At 46.7% G+C, this 21,626-nt stretch overlaps 1 protein-coding gene across 4 annotated transcripts in view; it reads left to right on the forward strand.

Annotated features, from left to right (window-relative positions):
• The window catches only part of TRIP10 (thyroid hormone receptor interactor 10), a 530,573-nt gene that overhangs the window by 356,313 nt on the left and 152,634 nt on the right, over positions 1-21,626 (forward strand). For all 4 annotated transcript variants that reach the window (XM_069604418.1, XM_069604420.1, XM_069604421.1 and 1 more), the window contains 2 exons: positions 17,512-17,616; positions 18,228-18,356. In XM_069604418.1, coding sequence (XP_069460519.1) covers positions 17,512-17,616; positions 18,228-18,356 — 234 coding nt within the window. The remainder of the gene's footprint in view (positions 1-17,511; positions 17,617-18,227; positions 18,357-21,626) is intronic.

Here is a 21,626-nt window from a genome sequence, read left to right on the forward strand (position 1 = left end):
AGTCTTTGACACAGTGAGGAATCAAAGTGAATTGCCTTACTGTGGGCAAAAGTGAGCCCAACTAAGGGATGCCTACGAATTAGGGTGACCAGTTACAGCCCTTATAACATTGTGTTAAAAGAACTGTGTGAAGTCTGGCTGGGGGCTGTGGGCCAGACTTGGGTAAGAAGTGAACCTAGGGGGTCTAGAGTGATTTTCTTATGAACTGTGGCAAGTGTGAATCCGACGGAGGGATGACGAAACTAAGCTAGGGGAAGGGAACCCTGCTTTTCTGATGAGACGACCGAATTGTGAACGGTGTTAGAAAGCCAATGTGAACCCGACGCAGGGATGCCTGCGGATTGGGGTGAATCCTGATACACCCGTGAACATCGCGAAGGGCTGCAGTGAACCCGACAGAGGGAGGCCCACGTTGCAAGAAGGGTCTGAGCCTGGTTGAGGGGGATCCAAGGGTGAAGGGAAATCACCCATCATAAAAGGTTAAGAAAAGGAACGTTAGTTTTTGTTGGTAATGCCACATCAGGTCCTATGAGGCAAGAGCCTTTGTATGAAGGGGACGTGGCCAGAGACAGCACTGATATTTTGGAAACTAACTGTAAGCTTGTGCTGGCGAAGCCCAGGAGTGTGCTGTGCTTCCCGCCTTTTCCTGTGCTAGAAAACGTGGGGAAGGGAGACCCCAGCTAAACCATCCTGTCTTATCATTTGTGAACACTTCTTTCTTTTTTTGTGAACATTGTCTCACGCTATTTTGTAACTTAGCGGTAGGGATTGGCAATAGTTATAGTATATGCCCTTTGTCTTTGACTAGACTCCACTAGGACTGTATTATTATTATTTGATGGTCGTAGCTTGCTCCCATCATAGATTTAGGGATAGTTAGGCGTTTTTCACACCCTGATAACGTTCAATAAACACCCAGCTCTCTGCCTCCATCTCACTGCACTCTTCCTCTCGTACTCTGCATCTCTTCTGTCCCCTTTCCTTTTTCCTACTTGACCCACTTTACTGAAAGCTCTCCTCCCGGGATATCAAAGACCTCACTTGGGAAAAACTCTTCATATCCATACCATCTACTCGCAATGGAAGTAACCCCTCTGCCCTACATTACCAACCTCTGATCCTAACTGTCCCGATCGCACCCTCCATTTCACTCATCTCCCATAAACTACTTCCGATTAACTGTAAATGTGCACATTATGTGATGAGGCCTGTTTGGGAGAGTTCCCATTTCTGTGCAAACTGCCTTGAACCTTAGAGACCCCCAACGCTTTTGCTGGACTTTACGACTTTTGAATTTTTACCCTGGAGTGAGTGAGACCTTTTTCTCACTCATATGTTTTTGATCTGATTTATATTCTGTGTTTTCTTTGTTTCTGGAGTCTGACAAACTTCATAGGCATCTACTTTGTGTAGGTGACACACAGCACCTTCAGTGCAGTGTCACAGAGAAATCCTTTGGATTTCTCATAAGGTTTAAATACCTTTTCTTGTGTAAACTACTCTTCATAAGTAATAAGTAATGTGAAATTGACTTTACTTACCTTTTCTCTTTGTAGGTCCAGCACACCCCATCTTATGTGGAGTGCTGGGGGGTTACCTTGTAGGCCCTTATCCTACATTCTCATGTAACATTTTATATGTTACCCTCACTACTTTAAATGGCTGATGGCAGTGATTTAATTTTCCTACCATTGTGCGTTTCTACCGCAGGCTGAATTCTCAGCTAAAGTAGAACACCCATGGGTGACCATTTCGTCAAATTGGCCCTGGTCTTCTTTTTTCACAATTTTCAGTTTGTGAGGTTTTTCTAGGGTTTTACTCTGTGTGTCTAGGCAGATTTCAGCCCTTTGTTCGTTTTGCCTTTGGCGGGCTTCAGCCTTGAAGCCTGTCCCTGGCTCCAGTGTATCTGGAAAAGCAGAATGTGAGGGAGGTTCCCGAAACTCCCCTGTGCTTTTTCTCTAGGAATGCCTGAATGCAACCAGTCCTGATTGGCCATCTGGCTGTCCCTTTAGGACAGCCACCCCTAGGCTGTGCATGAATGGGAGAAACCTGCTTAAAAGGCGAGGGCTTTGGGACTTGAGGCAGAGTCATCCACTGGGAGAAACACCCGACGAAGAAACAGTGAACAAAACTTGCTGCAACCTCCTGGACCTTTGAATTGCCTGGTGAAGCCCTACTGCTGTGCCGATACTCCTTTTTCAATTCGACAAAGAAGCTCCGGAAGGGACGACTTCTTCCCTTGGGTTAGTGGACCAACTAACCCAGAGACTAACTCCACTGGACGACTTTCCCTGACTGGCTGTAGTTCTTTGCTGCTGCAAGAACCAAGTGCTATGAGAAATCTGTAGTAGAGTGCAACGTCTGCAATCCAGCTAGAAGGACCCTCTAGAAGCTGGACGACCAGAACTTGCGTCCCCTCTTCAGAGAGCAGGACCCAAGGAGTGAAGGAAGCCCAACCGGTATCTGAGATCCGTGACAGTGCTGTTTACCAAGTGCTGAAACCGCAAAGTGCCACTGAACTGAAAACAGCCCATAGCTGCCGACAACCTCCAAAGGGCCGCCGCAGGAGTGCTCCAGACGTCCTCCCTCTTGTCCCAACGACTGAGGTTCAGGAACCCAGAGTCTGCACCGCTGTAACAGAACAGAATCCAGCCGGACCACTCTAATTCAAATCAGAGGTACTGTTTGACTTGGGGCACTTACCTCATTGTCTCTTTTAGCTGTGCTTTTCTCAGTTGAGACTTGCACTGGCTTTTCTTTAGAGTTGATTCCAACTCTGCTTTTCACAGGTTAACAGCTTGTGACCCTACACAAGATTTCTACAAACTCTACAACTTTGTGCAAGACTTTATCTAAGAAGTGCCTCAGCTCCATAGACTGTTTCAAATGGACTCTGGCTGTCCTGGCTCCCTGCAGACTCTTCTAGCCCATTGACTTTGATATGTTTTGTCCCTCATATGTTGTAACCTTTTTTTAGACTGTTATTGCTGGGAAAGGCTGGTCTAGATTTCATTGGAAGATTAAGTGTCCTCACATATACTGAGAACCTGTTTAACCTTTTTCCTTCCTTAAACCTTTCCTTTCTTCAACCTTAGAATCTGCAAAGTATTACTGGTGGGATACATAAATGCCATTACTGTCCTTGTGATTGAAGTCGCCTCAGGGTGTAGAAATTGTGTAAGAAGCATATCCAAGATTATCCACTAACTTGTTCTGATTGCCTTTTTAAAGAAAGCGTATGTAAAACTTTATTTTAAATAAATAACCATTTATAACTGAAACCTTGAGAGTGCAAGTGTTAATTGGTTACTTTTGTATTTACGGGTTTCATCTGCACAGCTCTACAGCTCACATTTACCCCTCTTGAGATAGGTCTGGCTGCTCAGTCACGCTACCAACTTGCGTGGTACCGACCTATACCAATATGTGGATTACCTAATACCAAGCAGGTAAGTTTTGTATAGTCTCACACAGTGTGACTGCACCAATTCTTCGCTAACAAGGCCCTCCTAGTGTTGTATTGTTACCTTGTTCTCGGGTTCCTGTCTCTGGTTTATGTTCTGTTCTCTTTTTAAGGGACCTTGTACATGGTTGGCCTCCACTCTGCCATTTCCTTCTTTGGAAGTCATTTCTGTTTGAGATGACATCCTTGTTCGTATCTATTCTGTCCATATCCTCTGTTCCTCCTGAAATCCCCCTTACTCTGAACCACCTCCCCACTTTTCACCTCCTTATTCTTCCTCTCCATCCATCCACCTCTTCTCCACACCGACCCCCTCTCTCCTCCTCCAATTCCTTTTGCTCTCGTCTGAAAACTCTTTAAAGAACCTTCTCCACCTCAAACTCCCCCTGTGCACCTCACAAGGTCGAGTCCTCTCTGTGCTGTGCTGGGAGCTGGCTGTGTTCTAGTGCTGGAGGAGTGATGTGCCTTGTTTGAGAATTCTCAGTCACTGATATGCCCTGCTGTTTTGACCCTCTGGAGGAAGTCTTCAAGTACGCAGTGTCCATCTTCTTGAATCTCTTATCTAAGGTGTTCCTCCCCTGGATGAGCTGCAGCTGCTCTTCTGTCTGTGCCTCGAGGGCTCTCTCTCCCTCCCCCTTTGGGGACGTTTTGTCTGGCTCTTGTCTGTCAGTGCCCACCATAAGTGCGCTTACCTTTGAGCTTTGGAGAGACTGCAATCGTTTCCTTCATGTGGTCATTTTTAGTATTTCTCCAATTGATTTCAGTGGGGTGCGCTGCTTGTGACGAGTATCTAACACTTGCTTGATGTCTTCCTTTGGTGACATCCCTTCCATACTGGTGATTTTCTACCTTGTGTAACAGGTAGCGCATGGCCACGAAGACAGTGTGAGCAGGGAACTGGGAGGTAAGGTAATGCTCATGAAAGCAATTCCGAAGTCAATAGTGCAGAGTAGATCAGAAAAGGTAGGTGAAATACGGGCAGGGCGCACTCAAGGAGCCATGGACTAAACCGGATAGGTCGACACCAGGGATCAAGCGGGAGCGCCAAGACCAAGGATCAGGCGGGTTTGCCGAGACCACGGATCAGGCGGGATGCCTGCAGAACTGGGTGAAGCATGGTAACGACACAAACATTGTGTTGACAAAGATTGAACCCGACTGGGGGATGTTCACAGTGGATTGTTTAAAAAGACATTGAGACTTGTGAATGCAACAGGGGAAATCTTGTGAATGAAAGCCGTAGTGAACCCGATGGAGGGAGGCTAACATTCGAGAAGAGTCTGAGCCCAGAAGAGGGGGAATCCAGGAGTGAAAAGTCACCACCCAACGTACATACGGAATTGTTGAACTTTATTTTGTGATTTTTAACACGTTCGGTCTTCAGAGGCAAAATATTTTTTGTAGAAAAGAGACTTCACCACCGAAGGTCCCGATACAATTGAAAGGAACTGTTCCCTCGTGCTGAGGACCCCCAAAAGTGTGTTGTGCTCAGGGGTCCCATCTTATCCCGTGCTAAAAATGTGGGGAAGGGAGACGTCTGGCTTCCACATCCTGACTTAACATTTGTGAACTCTTTTCTTTTCTTGTGAACACTATCCCACACTCTATTTTTGTAACTTAGCTGTAAGGTTGGCAATATTATTTTTTTAGTATAGGCCCATTTATTTGTGAAGACGCCACTAGGACTGCCTTATTATTTTGATGTTTGTAGCTCGCTGAACTGTGATCACTTGTGTCTGTCTTTACTGTTGCCACCATGAGTTCCTTAAAACATACTCTTCTTCCAAACATAGTTTGCCTTTAAAACCTATTGCAAACTTGTATACAATATTATCAGAGAGGGACTACTGTCCCCACCACACTGGGACGAAGGAGAGGAGTAATGATGATCACGTCCCACTGTCAGCAGTCTAGTCCTTCCCCAAATCCTATCGGCCCAAGCCAATATAAGGAGGAGAAAAGACTCAGTAAGTGTGAAAGAGGTCCCTGAAGGTCCTGGCTGCAGGAATCCTGTGCTGGAGAAGGAAGGGCTGAAAAACGTTGTGCCAAGAGAAGAAAGGGGGAACCATTGCCTCCCAACTGTCTGTGGGGAGCTGGAAAGCACTGGAGGTGTCAATGAAGTCAGTCCACCCCCTTCAGAAGGAAGGGGCACCTCTGGACATCAGCAGAGTGCCCCCACCAAGAAGAGACTGCAGTATCACTCACTGGTGGGGAGACCAGGGAAAGTTTGTTGTATTACCCAGCTGGGGTGAGACCCGTTGAAGTTGATGGTAACAAGACTAAAGAACTTTGCTTGTGAGAGAGGGCTTGTCCTTTCTGTTGTAGAGGCAGTGAGAGATCAGGGAAAGACGTCTGATCTCCCACAGAAGGGTGCGAGTGCTGGAGGCACGAGCCTGTGTGAAGGAGCAGAGGGCTTCGCCCGAAAGAGAAGGGAGCAGCACCGTGGAGACGCAAGGAGCCGCAAGAGGACTCCTGGGCACTCGACAGCTCAGAGAGGCAGCAGGATCTCTACCGGAGCCTGAAAGGAAGCAGGTGTGCAGGAGCGGTGCCAAGGGAGAGGCAGGAGAAATGTCTGAGTGCCCTAGAGTGGGAAGAAAGCAGCAGAGGTATGCTGCACCAGCGTAAACGAAACCGAATGCGCCACATAAAACTGGTGAGCGAGCCCAAGCAAGGTGGGTACCCTGGTGTGTTACCGCTATCGCACAAATGACCAGTTGAAGGTTACAAAGTTGAAAGTATTGAAACGATGATTGTTGGCCAGAGAAGAGGGCAATGTGAAAACCCAAACCCCAATGATGTATGAATGCATGAAGTGCAAATTTGTCGAAAGTAGAAACGAACATTCAAACACATAAATATACTGAGTTAAAGAAAGTATATGCGATTGTGGATATCACGAGGAACTGTATGGATGAGAAGCCCTGGCAAGAGTGTACCAGGCAATTAAAAGTACAAGAAAAGTAGTCCTGGCAAAGATATACCAAGCAGCTGAAAATATGAGTCCTGGCAGGAGAGTACGCCAGAAAGGTGAAGGTATCCTGGCAGGGGAGTATATTGGGTACATTGCAAACCTCCAAGAAGTTTGTTAAACAAACAAGGAACTACTGTTAAAAGGAACCTGTGTTTAAAGAAGGATTTTGAAGGCTGAAAAGCTGTTCACCTAACAGGATTGTTGTGGGCCAAGAAAGACACCCAGATACATTTGTGATACCGTTGAAGAATCCAGGGGAAGGGGGTCACCCTCTGGAACCATGGTCTATTCCATCTTGGAGTACGTTTTCGTTCTATTTCTATTTAAGAACACCTTTTGCCAATACCAGCTTAAAAACCTTTCCCTTCTCACTTTATTTAGTTTGTAGCCTGGGAGTCAGAATAGAATGTTTGGACACAAGGACAGCTTTTGATTTTCTGACATCCTGTCACAGACAGATCCTCACTTTTAGTTTTCTTAGGTAGGGAAACTCCTCTTTAGAATAGGGGCAGAGAGTCAATTTCCAAACCTGTTTAAGTTAATAAGTGTTTACGAAAAACATGACAACTTTGTGTCTGGCTCTCGTTTCTGAACACTCCTACTACTCTTCAGTAGTAGATGGGAGCATGGCTCAGGGGCAACGCACTCGTCTTGGAAGCAAAACAATGCAGAGCAACACAGGTTCAAATCCCGGAACGGCACTTAGAACCTTGTTTTCCGGTATTAGGCGTTTTATAAACACATTATAATTATATAATTGTAGGAAAGTTCTACAAACCCTCCATTCAGTCTGTTGGACTTGGTTGAGCGCTTTTCCTCTTATTGTTGCTTGTTCTATTCTGAGTGTTATAAATAAAAAATAAATGTTACAGGACTCCTACCAGTTATACACTGTCTTACATTCTGTGAGTGGTTTCTGTGCGGTCTGAGGGGTCTCGCAAGTGAATAGCGGAGGCAGATTGGGCCTTTACTGACACCTGCTGTCTTTAATCAGGACTGATCAGATGGTGCGCTACGTGTCCCTAAAGAACGTATTCTGCCTCGATAGCCTATATGTGTGACTTTAGTAAAGTGTACCTTTTTCAGCATCCAAGTGTGGGGTGTTTTCTTTGGTTACCTGCGTAGACTGACCTGAACTAACAGTCCTCCGAACGTTAACACAGACTGCTCTGCCATTACTACTACACTTGGAGATGTTTGGCTTCCCATTTGGTTGGATATGCTGTTTTACCATTAGGTTGGATGGTTGCACATCCCTCACCAGAAGGCTGTGTAAAAACCTCCCTAACAGAAGCTTAAGCATAACGTCCCTGTAACCAAGGCTTTTTCAGTGAACATTCTTGTTTTTCACTGATCTACTGTAATATCCTGACAGTGCTCACTTGGCATTGTTTGTGGCCACGCCCCCAATCAGTTGCTATTGCTCTCCCCTCCACTCCCGCCTGAGCCTCATGATGGGTCCGATGGGCCATTGGCCCTTCCCCAGCATCCTCCCGGCCACCCATTGAGCACATTGGATATGACTGACTCTGGGATTATTTGATCTGGACTGCCCTGTGAACCTCAAACACTCGTCTTCTGCCTGCCATGTGACCTGTGGTGGCTATTGGCCATGGCCTTTGTGCCCCCTAAGTGGCCTCTGGACCTAGCCTGTGGACAAGGCTATTAAAGCTGGTGCTGACCCCCAACCTCGAAGCCTCACTGAGTAGCTACTGGCCAACGGCTGCTATGCCCTCCAGAATGACTACTTGCCATACTCTGCAGTCCTAGCCAGTGCTGCTTTTTGCCAAAGGCCCACCACAGTCCCTCACAATCCCTAGAATAGTTCAGGAGTATTGTTAGGCAAGATTGTATACAGTACCCTTTTGGGTGCACTACAATAACCCTGAGCTACTGGCAATAGGAACCAAACCTTTGGTATAGGCCTGTACTACACAGGTTCGTAGCGTTTTCAGCTGCCAGGCTTATCTCAAGAGGGGTCAATGTGAGCTGTAGGGGAGTTACACAGAGATTCACAGTGACAAGTATTCATATTAACTCTTACACACAAGGTTTCTTGATTAAACGATTATTAATTTATCAGTCTGTTAGAATAAGCCTTCTTCAGAAGGGGCACTGTAACAGTAACACTGAAATACACTTGAAAAATACACACTCTTAAGATTTTTAAATCAGCAAGTACCCATTTGGGATGGCCCACAGACACTACCTACACCCTCAGGTGACTTCAATAGTTAGGGTGCTGGGGACATTAATATACCACTGTTGCATTTAGAATCAGATTTAGGAATACGTCAAAGGAAAAAGGTTATTAGAACAAAACAAGAGATCACACAAATATTCCGAAGCAGGTAAGTACTTTTGGTAACCCCCAATGCAAAATTTATTAACCCCTTCCTGGAAGGAAGACACAATACCTAAGCAGAGGAGAGAAGTCCTTCAGGGAGCCAGGCCAGCCAATGTTAAGTTAACAAAAGTCAAGGTAAACAGAAGCCTTCTTGCAGGTAAGTAAAAGTCTTGCACAATGTTTTAGAAATCTTTGTAGAATAAGAAGAAAATTAAAGTAGGGCCACAAGCTGATTAGGCTTTGAGGTAAAGAAGCTGTTGGCAACTCTACAGAGGCAACCGAGACAAGTCTCCAACGAGGACAAGCAAGGGGGCACAACAAGAGGTAAGTTCTCTCAGATTTTACAGTACCTTTAGGTTGAAGAAAATTGCAGCAGATGACTTCTGTTCCTGTGCAGCTCTGCAGAACCTGTTGTTCCTGGGCCTCAGTCTTGGGGACAAGAGAGAGGACTTTTGGGGAATCCTGCACTGCAATGGGACGGTCACCGCTCGCAACCAGCAATCGTCAAACAATTGCCACTTCTGTGTTTCAGCTCTTCACGTCTACCGCAAATAGCAACACTGTGGTTCCTGGCTGTGTAGTTGGGCTTTCCTTGCATCATGGGTCCCGCACTCTGAGGTGGCCCATGCACGGTCAGTCCTGCTTTTCTGGGAGTCCGGAGGATCTTCCTGGAGCTCCTGGCCAGCTTAAAAGCAACATGAACAATCTGGTGTTCCTCTCCCTGGCTATTCGGTTCCAGCAGCAACTGCAGTGGAATTTCATCCAGCTCCGAGAGGATGTCCAGATGGCTTACTTTGGAGTTGATTGGTCCCACCAACTATTGATGAAATAGCCCTTCTCAGATCTTAAGCGCAGTAACACCTGGTTCAATACAGAGAAGGAAAAAAGAGCTTTAGAACACCTCTTTAGAAAAAACCTACGTGTGAAACCAAAAAAGAACTTCAGCTAGTATCCAAATCCTATGAGCTGGAAGTATATACCCAGAAAGCGAATTCCTTAAACTTACGCATTACTAATGCAACCTCAAATAGTAAATAGCTGTTTGCCATCATCAAAGAATTAGAAACTCCCATCCTTCCACCTAGCACAGTCAAAGCAAGCAAAGCACCCTGTACCACCATCCAAGATGCACTAGCCACTAAAAAAAACACTCTGCAAAATAAAATCGAATCGCAAAAAAAATACTAGGAACTACCACAGAGCCAGCCCCACTACCATCTACAACTATCACAACCAACATACCAGAATTTAATTTTACCCCGGTCACCACAGATCAAGTGTTATAAACTATAGCCTCACTCAAACCCTCCAACTGTAAAGGAGATGACTTCCCTGCCAAACTAGTTAAGGATTGTGCTCCTACCTTACCACCCACCATTACTAATTTCGTGAACGCCTCATTTAACACCAACACCATCCCAACTAACATCAAACAAGCTTGGGTTACCCCCCTTCTCCAAAAACCCACCTTACATCTCACCATCCCTACCAACTATAGACCCATTACTACAGTCCCCTTCCTACTCAAAATCATAGATTAAATGGCCTATTCCCAAATCCAATCCCACCTTGAAAACAATCTTCTGTTAGGGGAAAGACAGTCAGGCTTCTGCTCAGGACACAGTACTGAGACAGCTCTACTGGAACTAAAAAAATCAGATGGATGCTGTCAGAGACTCAGAGAAACTATGTATTCTCCTACTACTGGACTTGTCCACGGCATTCGATTTAGTAGATCATAACAAATAATGCCTAACCTTGGCCAACAACTTCCACTTCTCCAAGGAAGCCACCGCCTGGATAAAATCATTCCTCTCCAACCGCACATCCAGAGTAGTTATAGGCGACGTAGCAGCAGACCCCATCACATTCCCGATAGGAGTTCCCCAAGGATCCTGCCTCTCCCCAACACTCTACAATGCATACACCAAGTTACTCTTTGCAGCACTAGACGCAATGGGAGTAATATACACAAACTTCGCTGACAACACACAAATTCTTATCTCAATATCAGGCAACCTGGAACAGGACACTATTTGTGTGAACGAAATCTATTCCATTATCCAGAACTGGATGGCGGCTAATAGTCTATGCTTAAACTGAGAAAAAACAGAGATCCTTATAGTAGGTTCACCCGCCCGATTAATCATACTTCAACCACAATACACAGCTATAGTCATCGATGGCACCCCCATCGCCATCTCCAAACAAGTAAAAACTCTAGGGGTCTATCTGGACTCTAGTCTTATTATGTGCAAGCATATTAGTGCACTTGCCTCATCCACAGCCTATACCGTCAAACTCATTGCTCTGAGACGACCCATCCTTGCACAACCTAACTGCATCACCGTCGCTAGAGCCCTCATCCTAGCTAAAATCGATTACTGGAACATACTACTATAGGAACCTCAAAAAAAGACATAAACAAAATGTAACTACTCCAGAATAAATCGCTAAGAGCAGTATTAGGCATAACAAAAGGATTGCATATCCCAACACAGGAGAGGAGCACACTGGCTACCTATTCAAGCCAGGATACTCCACAAAACTCTTACCCTTGCACACAAATGTGTTTTGGGCAACACCCCTAGCTATCTTAACAATAGTTTAAGCATTAAAACCACAACCAGAACTCTTAGATCTAATGCAAACACACACCTACTCATCCCTCGATTCAAGAATGCAAGAACAGGTGGCTTCAGTTTCCTAGTAGCAGCGCCCAGAATTTGGAACTCACTCCCAGTAAACATCAACAAGTCTTCCCTCAACAAATTTAAGAAACTCTTCAAAACTTGGCTATTTAACAAATACTAAGTTCTTCCGATTATGTATATTGCGCTGCATGTTTTGTCAGCGAACACTAAATTGTAACAACTATGTAACCATTAATTTGTATGTCTGGTGAGTAGTAAGTCACACTACCGCAATGATAGACCTCTTAGCAACAAGTGTACTATGTAAGTAACAAGATTTCAATATTGTAACAAGCCAGTGTACTATGTAACGAAATTTGATTTGCCCATGACACCAGATTTAACAAATGATAAATTCTTTGTACAAGTAATCCCTAAAACAAAGCATACTGTGAATCTACGCCGTGAACCCTTGGGTTTGGGCGTACAACAAATGTAATAAATAAAAAATAAGGGGAGCAGTCATCCTTGCAGGGGCTTCTCTGTCAATACTAATTTGTAGTTTCAGCACAGCAGCAGGGCTTCACTGGGCAAACCAACGATCCAGGAGTTGCAGCAGGCGTCCTCTTCAAGTTCTTCTTCAGGTTCCGAGTCCAGTGGTCGACTCTGCCTTCCAAGCCAAGAAGCCTCGCCTTTTATGCAGGTTTCTCCCATTCATTCCAGCCGAGCTGTCAGTCACCCAGCAGGATGGCTGTTCTTGCCGGACACCCAGCTGGCCCATCACCTAAGAGTGCATTCCTGTCTTCTAGGAGACTAAGCACAGGGAGTTTCGGGCACCTCCCTTGCTTCCTGCCCCCGCCAGACATCCTGGAGCCAGAGGTGGGCTTCACCCGTGAATCCCGCCAAAGGCACAATGGACAAAGTGACCAAACCAGGTTTGGCGCGCAGAGTAAATCTCAAGAAGGACCTTTCCATAAAGAAATGGAGATAAAAGAAGACCGGGCCATTTTGACAAAAATGGCACCCTTGGGTGCATTACTGCAGCTGCGAACACAGCCCACGGTAAATGCACACCAAGGTAGTTAAAAGTAAACCACGGCCAACAACCATTCATCGAGGAACCTCCAGCACCCTATTGTAAGATAGTGTGTGCTGGTCTAGACAGTTACAAATGTAAGTAAATTCAATTTCACTTCACTGCTCTTGGAAACAGTAGTTTATCCCAGAGAAGGTATTTAAACCTTTGGGAAATCTGAAAGACTTCCCTGTGTCACTGCACTGAAGGTGCTGTCTCACACAATGTAAAAGATGATGCCTATGGAGTTTGTCAGACTCCACAACCAAAAGAAAAACGGAGTTCAGAAATCAAATTAAAATCCATGAGAGTGGGGAAAAAGAATCTCACTCTCTCCAGGTAAAAAACTTAAGTCCTCAAAATCCAGCAAAGTTGCTGGGGGTCTCAAAGGTGGAGGTAATTAGCACATATCTGCGAATTCCCCCTAACAGGCCTCTGCCCTGTTCGTGCATGTGTCCCAGGTGAGAGACTTGGATTTTGCCAGCATACAAGCTTAGTGGGCTGTAGGCCATTATTGGCTCGAAGGCCGCAGATGAGTGGAGGGGACTAATTGCCATTTTTTATTTAAGATCATATTTTACTCCCCTGCCCACACCTCGCCCACTCCTGAATCTGGGGGAGCCCAAGAGAACTTCAATTTACCCAGTCCCAGTCGTCCATGTGTCCCTAATGGCCACATGGCTCCTAATGGAGGTGTATGTCTAAGATCGAAAATAAAAGGTGGAATGTTATTTTCTCAAATGTATTTAGTTGTCCTTTTTCTGATAGAAAGTGGGTAGAGCCCCGCAACTTCATGACTACCGCTCACCAGCCCTCCCTTCCCATCCCCACCGTTGCGTGACCTCCAACTGATCCAATGTGCTCCAAAAGCCCAGGATTGTTTAGGTAACTAATGAAATTTTGGGTACATTTGGGGAGATTGAAATTAAAACACTGGGTGTATTTTCACCAAATCAAAAAGGTTTAGTTAGGCCAAACGTGCCGTCTTGGCGATGGTCTGTTGTGTATCGGTCCAACGGCTTAAGATGCGTGTGACAACCAAGCTTTCTCCATGAGAAATGAATTGGAAATCATATGTTTAGGGACAGCTTTGCAATTTTGCCACCCCTTTGAGAAAGTCGCATGTAATTTACAAAGTGCGGTATGTATATATTTTGGAAAGTTTCATGAAGGCTCCTCAAATTACACCAAATGTATGAATCGTGGAGAGCCCAACTTAACCCTAAGACAGTCACTACCACGGACTGAAATATTTCCAGTGAAACTAGTCTTTTCTGAGTTTTATGTTTACAGAAGCTTATTTGACATGTTGTTTTTTATTCTAGATACGCTGGTGAAAATATTTTGATGAGGGCAATGACTAGATGGAGCATTTCAGTAGTGCCTCCAAAGGACCCATTTAGTAAATTGCGTCTCTTGATGCCAGATGCTCAGAACCATGGATAGCGTTTTTGTTTGTATGTGTGACCTGGTCTTGTCAAGAGGGGATGAGAAGCCCTCTGAGCTGGGGGTGGGGAGCCTACCTACTGGTGAGAGATCCAGAACCAGTCATTCCCCTCTGGGATGTGGCAGTTCAGAGAAAATCCTTGCCATAGTCTTTCTACCCCTCATGGGAACAACGCGCCGAGCTGCAGAAGTGGCAGGGACCTGGAGAGAGGGAGGGACCCAGAGAGAGGGAGGGACCCGGAGCAAAGAAAAAAGTGAGGGACCCGGAGAGAGGGAGGGACCCAGAGAGAGAGAGGGACCCAGAGAGAGGGGGGACCCGGAGAGAGGAAAAAAGAGGGACCCGGAGGGAGGGACCCAGAGCGAGGAAAAAAGAGTCAGTCTGACTACAACACCCTAAACCACCATGGACTGAAAAAGGGGCCACAGACCCCCATACAGAATCTCCTTACCTTAAGAGGACCTGGACTAAGACCCCCTACAGGTTGTGTAAGGAGTGAATGTGATGTGTTTGGGACTGAGTAGTGTGAAGACATCATGAAGCAAGACACAGACAACAGATTCAAAGTTCACACCAAATTGGTTTATTACATCAAATGTCAGGATGGTAGAAGGCCTAACTTGCCCTATGCTAAGGTAGGATTTCCCTACATGAATAAAGCTAAGGAAAGTCAACTTAAGTCTGTCTGTGTACAAAACCTATCCTTGCCCTCACAACTAAAGCTGAACAATGTGTAGGGATGTCAACAATAACATAAATGGTGATCAACACAAATTTCTGAGCTTCTTCCAGCTCTTGGCTTCCATTTCAGGTTCCCTTCCCAAGTTCAAAAGAGTTCCACAAAAGTCTTAAGATTACCTTTCCCAATTTCAAGGCAATGCAGTTCCACACAATCCTCGGGGTTCTCTTTCCCAAGTTTCAGGCAACACAGATCAAAAGGAAAGGGGTCTTGAGGTTTCGTCCTCAAGACAGCATGTGCAGCTTCTCAAGTCTCGGGTTTCCAGTTTGCTGACAGTGCTTCTGCAAGGCATCAGCAGTTTGCTGACAGTGCTTCTGCATGGCATCAGCAGTTGCTGACAGTGCTTCTGCATGGCATCAGCAGTTGCTGACAGTGCTTCTGCATGGCATCAGCAGTTTGCTGGCAGTTCTTCTGCAAGTGCTTCTGCATGGCATCAGCAGTTTGCTGATAGTGCTTCTGCATGGCATCAGCAGTTTGCTGACAGTTCTTCTGCATGGCATCAGCAGTTTGCTGACAGTTCTTCTGCATGGCATAAGCAGTTTGCTGACAATGCTTCTTTGTGCTTTATTTCACAATGTCTTTGGCTTTCACAGTTTGGGGATCACTGGTCTAGGCGGAGGTGTCAGACCACATGGTCCACCACCACAGGACGCGCAACCAGGATCCCCAGGCTCAACAGCCCACACAGGTTCCTCTGTACCTGCCCCATGCAGAGATTTACACTCACTTCGTTTCCCTTTGTCGACCTCTTGCCTTTATTTGCTGTTTTACACTCTCCTGGCTCCTCCTGGTTAACCTCTTGGCTTTGCCAAAACGTGTTGCACATCTCTTGCCAGTCGTTGGCCTTGCTGCACTGTATCCATTCATAAAGTTCACTTCCTGGGGGTCTGGTTCATGCCCCACCTTTCTGCACTCTTTCACACTTAAGCCCCTTTCTGTAGAGTGCTTTCACCTCAGCACTTTCGCTTTGACCTTCATCAGCTACTTGCTTTGCCCATAAAGTCTCATTTCTTTTCAGTGTTCAGAATGCTTAATTTCAAGGTTTCTTTTGGTACTCGATATGCGTAATTCAGCTTAATTTCAAGTTTGTTTTGGGTTCGGTATAATTTTACCTATATGCGGTCCGCTAGGAACATTTTGCCTTTTGAGTGCCTTTCTCTGACACTCACCGGTCCTCTGTGTCCCTTTCTAGCGGCTCCTGCAGCTTCCTCTCTGCTTCTCAGGCCTACGGGGCAGCCTTTGCGAGCCCCGCGCGCATGCCGGGTGTTACCTTGTGCACTCTGGCAATTCCACTGCTTCTGCATGGATGCGGACGGCGTCCTCTCTTCCCTACTCACTCGCAGCTACGGCTGCCCGCTTTCTAACCCGGAGGCTCCTAAGCCTGTGGCAGCTGAACGGCCCACTTGCGTTGCGCTCCACAGGTCCTCTGGGATGTCGGCCAGCATCCTGGTTCCTTCTCAGGTCCCACCACGGCTGCCTCCTCATGACACAGGTGCCCTGCTGGTCTCTCCCACAGAGGCCTACCTGTTGCGCTCCCTGCTGCTCCACTGCTCTTTGCTTATACACCTGCAGCCACTAGACAGGTTGCAGGTGTGGTCTCATAATTAGACTTGCCTGACCATAGTTAAAGGGACATGCCTGACCCTCACGGTACTCTGTAGGCATCTTCCTCGTCCCAGTACCAAAGTGGTGAAATGAAGGTTTACATTACTTAGTCACCTCTTCCCAGTACTGTCAAAGATTGAATGTGGGGGAATGAGGGGCGCTCTTTTACAGTAGTCTGTAAAGGCTGGGGGAGAGTTAGGTTGGCCTTCAATAGGGAAAGGGGGACACCATGTCTCGACTGTGGACACTCCACTCCCAATCTCCAAGGACCCTCCAACCAGGTGATCCTTCGTTGCTTCTCCACCCCCAGGGTCAGGATCCAAAAGCGATGGCCTTTCTCTGGCCACCTGAGAAGAGGATCGAGGGGGAGTAGCAGTGGGGATACCCTCAGGTTTCTCACAGTACCAGATGGGTGGAGTTGTTGAGTGAAGGAGCGAGGAGTTACATCAAAGTGTGGAGCTGAGGCCTAGAAGGAACGAAAAACATTGGAGGGACCGAGGAGAAGATTGAAGAGAATGAGTTGGGTGGAGTTTGAAGTGAAGAGCAGTTGGAGGTAAGGCGAGGAAGAGAACGTGAGCTTGCTAGAAGGAAGACAGCCAGCCAGTGGTGTGTGCAAGGCACCATCCCAGATCCCAGGATAGAGTAGGTTCAGTTTTAGGAAGTTCCTGAGGGAGCTTAGGAAGAGGAGGCCCTCATAACCAGTTAAGATAGTTCCTACACAGTAGGGGTCAATATACATGAAATCTATACTGACCTGTGGTAAGAGATGACTGGGTGAGAGCCAGTGTGTATTTTGACGAGAGTGTGCGACAGCCATCGGGCCCATTGAAAAACCAGTAAAAACACTTCAACTGTCTCTGGGCTTGCAAGTGTTTTTTTTTGTAGCATCTGTGACATTTTCTTGTGTGGTAATAGAATTTAGTCTTTAATAGGTAATCGGCTTAGAATATATTGTATTGCTTTTTGTATGTGAATTGTGTGACCCGTACTAACATCACTGCCCCTTGGAGAACACCCTTGGCTTTTTCTGAACCTGCTACACTGAGAACTAATTGGTTCCCATAATTCCATTACTCAAAATCACTTTAGTTCTCGGGGGCAGGTAGGGCATTTGGGTGCAGGATGTTCTGCTTTCTACTCCATATTACAACACCCATTGCATCCTGTTTTGTTACAATGGTGTTCTAGTTGGGTCCCCACCCAGATATGCCAGTGAACCGTTTTTTTTCCACAGAGTAAGAGGAAGTTCGAGAGGGATTGCCGGGAGGCGGAGAAGGCCGTACTGCTGGCTGAGAGGCTTGATCAAGACATTAATGCAACCAAAGCCGACGTAGAGAAGGTATGACTTGCACGTAACCCTTTGCTGTGTCTTCTATTTAAGTGTTGTCTTAATATCCCTTAGACAGAAGGGCGGTTCTCCAAGTTGCACTGATCTTGCAGGCTGGTTTGGAAGGCAGCAGAGCTATCATTTTGGCTTGCACAGATCATGCCGATCTGGGCTTAGATGGCAGAGCTATTCCTCCAGTTACAGGGCTTTTATAGGCTCAGAAAGCATGGCTTCCTTTCCAATAGCACTTGATACAAACTCCAGCATTCTACTGCTGAGGGCTCCTTCCTCTTTCTTGAGGACTGTTTGCTCTCACCTCGTCTCTTTCTTAAAGATAAGGATGAAGCTATCCCTCAAATCCTGGTTCCAGAAATGCCTGCCATCTTTTATATTCTCTGTTCCTTGCAGGCCAGGGTCCATGCCGCAAACAGCAGAGCTATCTGTCAAAGCAGGTGGTGGTCCTGGTTAAGGTTTTCTTCTCGCCTCTACTCTATTACCCAGAAGCACACATAGGCTTTCCATCAGTGCGGCACTCCTCTTTTCGCTCCAGACAGCAGGATTATTCCTCGGCCCTGGCTTTGAGATGGCTCACCTGTTCCTCTTTCCTTCTCTCTTTCTCTCAGGCTCGTGTGCACTCTCACCAGAGGATGCAGATGGCAGAGGAGAGCAAGAACGAGTATGCCTTGTACCTGCAGAAGTTTAATCAAGACCAAGGACAATTCTACTTCTCGGACATGCCGCAGATCTTCAGTGTACGTCCAGACCGGGGGTGGGCGGTGCCGTCCCTAACCAGGGAAGAGTGGTAGGGTGCCAGGATTATTGTCTACGGTTGAGGAGACCACTCTTGCATGATTGAGGCGTCTGCTTCTGTCAAGAAATAGTGGGTGCAGCTGTAAGAAGAGTGATTTTCAAATCTTGCTTGCAATGCATCCCCTCTTCCTGGTCCCAGCACCCCAACTGGAGCCCTAGACGAGTCCTTGCACCAGTTGCTTCAGCTTATTCAATTTTGCATGTTTGCAAAATCCTGTTCTCTTGTGTTCCGATATTTGTACAGTGCAATATTTTGCCCAGTATTGGCATCTTGGAACCAAACATCAGAACCATCTGGGAACGGGACATTGTTCTAACCAGTAAAGTTAGGTCTTGGATGCACACAAGGGTAGGACTTGGAGCAAAAGGCAGGTTAATGCCAGTAAGACCGAGATTCTCCTCATCGGTACACCTGCACCCTCCTTTCCTGTCACTCTCTGGCCGGCCTCCATTGGCCCTCTTTCTTCTCCCACCTGTGAGGCTAAGAACCTCTGGGTCATCTTTAACTCCACACTCTCCTTCTCTCCTCACATCTCTAATAAGTCACACTACCAGCTGCACCTCCTCAGAGGTATTCTGCTTTTCCTCTCCTTCCCCCAGAAGTTCACTGTCTCTGGAGCGCTGGTCCTCTCCAGGCTGGACTATTGCAACAGCCTCTTTCTAAATCTACCTGCTTCTACTCTGCCCTCTGCAACTCATCCAAAACAGGACTGCAAGAATTGTCTTTAGCCTCAAGGCCAGCGATCTTCTCTCCAGAACTCTGCACTGGCTCCCAGTGGCTGCGAGGATTAAGTTCAAAACCCTCTGCATTGTCCACAAGGCCTTCTGGGGCCTGGGGCCTCAATACCTTCAACTCACTTCCTAAATATCTTCCTTCTCGAGCTCTTCACTCATCTGCCTCCAACTCCCTCAGGGTCAGTCGCTTCTACAAGCAACAAGTTGGTGGTAGATCTCTTTTTTTGGCTGAGGCCTCTCTCTGGAACTGCCTCCCTGAAACTTGAGGAGAACAATTTCAGGTTCCGGAAGCACCTCAAAACCTTCCCCTTTGCTTCTGCTTTCGCTCCTCGTCTCCCGTGCAGAATTCCTGGCTGAAACTGTACTGGTTACCTGGACACCCTCTGATCTCGGGCGCAGGTCCCCTCTCCCCGCCAGTTACACAAGTGCACTGCCTCCCTGGCAACCCTGCACTTGGGGACTGTTTTCTGTATCCCTACAGTCCCCCACCAGCACTTGACACCTAATGTCTGCACTTACCCCGGCACTTGCCACCAGCTGGCCATATTTCTCCTATTGTTCGTTTTTATTTATTCTATTGCCCCTTGTACTGCACTATCCCCACCCCCACTCCCGCCCATCCCACTCAGCACTTTACCTCTTCCCCTGCACTTGCGCAATCTGAATGACACCTGGCCGGTTCCATATAATAATGTCGCCACATAAATATCGCCATGCAAAAGTATAGCCGAAAAATGGTCGTTTTTTGTGGCGACATTATTGCATGGAACATGCAGGGCATATATATTTTTTGCCCCTGTCGCCATATATATGGTCACCCAAATAATATCGCCACAACATTTTCCCGGCAATATTATTTACGGCGACCATATATGTGGCGATATTAATACCTGAGACCACCTGGCCTAGTAGGATCGCATTCTCGGTCTTCCCTCTGTTCCCCCTCCCTTCCCGCGTCGCGCCTTGAAGCACTTGTGTATAGGCGCGTTATAAATGCCATATCATATCACTTCTGAATTCTGAAGCAGGACACAGTGTAGGCTTCTGTGCTTTCCGGTTTCGTCGATTGCATTCAGCTTAGCCTCGCTATTCTTCCCCTGGCCCCCTCTCCTGTGAGTAGTATGGCTTTCAGTGACTGCTGTTATCCCCAGTTTTGTGCCGATGGCGGGTTGGAACCCTTCTTGAAATAAGTCCAAGATATGGTGTGACTCGGTGAACCCCGTCGTTGAAGCGGGCCTGCCTTTTTTAGGCACTTGGGCACATAAGAGATTTGAAATTGGATAACAGCCTTATCTTGTTGGTCAGGGTTACGTTTCTTGAGAAAAGAGGTAAGAATGGCATGTTTTAAAAGATTGGGTGGAGAGACACTCCTGTAAAGAACATTTTGTTTGGACAAAGATTAAAGAGAGCATTTACTCATGGCAACAGGGTCATTAAAGGCGGCTGCAGAAAGCCTAGAGAATGGTTCTAGAATCTGTGTATATTGGGTCAGCTACTCAAATCCTCCTGTGGCGCAAGCCAGGAGATGCACTAGCAAATAAGGGGCACCCCAATTCTCAGTGGTATGTGAATGAGCGCATTTATGATGCGCCTTTTCAGCTGCCCTTTCTCCCTTTGCGCGTTTGTACAAATAAGCGGAGGTTTCTGCGCATTTAAAGGCGTATTCCGAATTCACAAATGCAATCCGCTTTTTAATATGCAGAAATTGGGTTCTTGCCTGGGGACGCAGCATAGCAGGGTCATTTCTGACAATTTCATGACTTGTTTTTGAAGTGTGACATCCCGGTTTAAACTGCAGCTGTCACTCTAGCATTTCCATCCCCCCAAACTAACTTGGATAAGCATGCATTTTAAAAAATATATAATTTCACCGAGACGGGCGGTCTGTCTTGGTGAAGTGTGCGCCTAGCAACCACGTGGTAGCTGGCAGCCTGTCATACATAAGTACGGGGAGCGCGCTTCTGACACTGATGTAGGCAAGTGGGCTGGACAGCACATCTTTGCACTATTGTTAAACCTCTCCTGAAATGCTCGGGTCACCTTGAGAATAATGTTTCAGAAAGTAGCACTGCCTGCACCCCTTCCATTTGCGCTCATTTGGGGGAATGTGGCCCATTATGGTTGGTTTCGTGCCATGCGCTGCCGGCATTTTTGCCTTCCTTGACACCATGGTATCTCCAGGGACAGAGGCGATAATACAAGATGGCTTTGCTGTGGTATTGCTGCATGCAGATTGGAAGGACACTGGCTATATATGTGCAGGCTTGTATCCATGCAGTGCGTGTCCTAGTCCAAGGATGATTGGACTGAGGCTGTGTGACGCAAGCTGGTGGAGGGATGTAGTTAAGATGGTTTTAGTGTTTGTGTGAAAGAGGGTGTTCGTTTGTGCGAGGCTCATTCGGGTTCGCGATGGGTACAGACAGCTGAGACTCCAACGGGCACTCGATATTTCTAGCCAGTATCGCTGTGAAAGTGAT

Source organism: Ambystoma mexicanum, chromosome 3q, assembly GCF_040938575.1.
Source record: "Ambystoma mexicanum isolate Mex_15411 chromosome 3q, UKY_AmexF1_1, whole genome shotgun sequence".
Lineage (NCBI taxonomy): Eukaryota > Metazoa > Chordata > Amphibia > Caudata > Ambystomatidae > Ambystoma > Ambystoma mexicanum.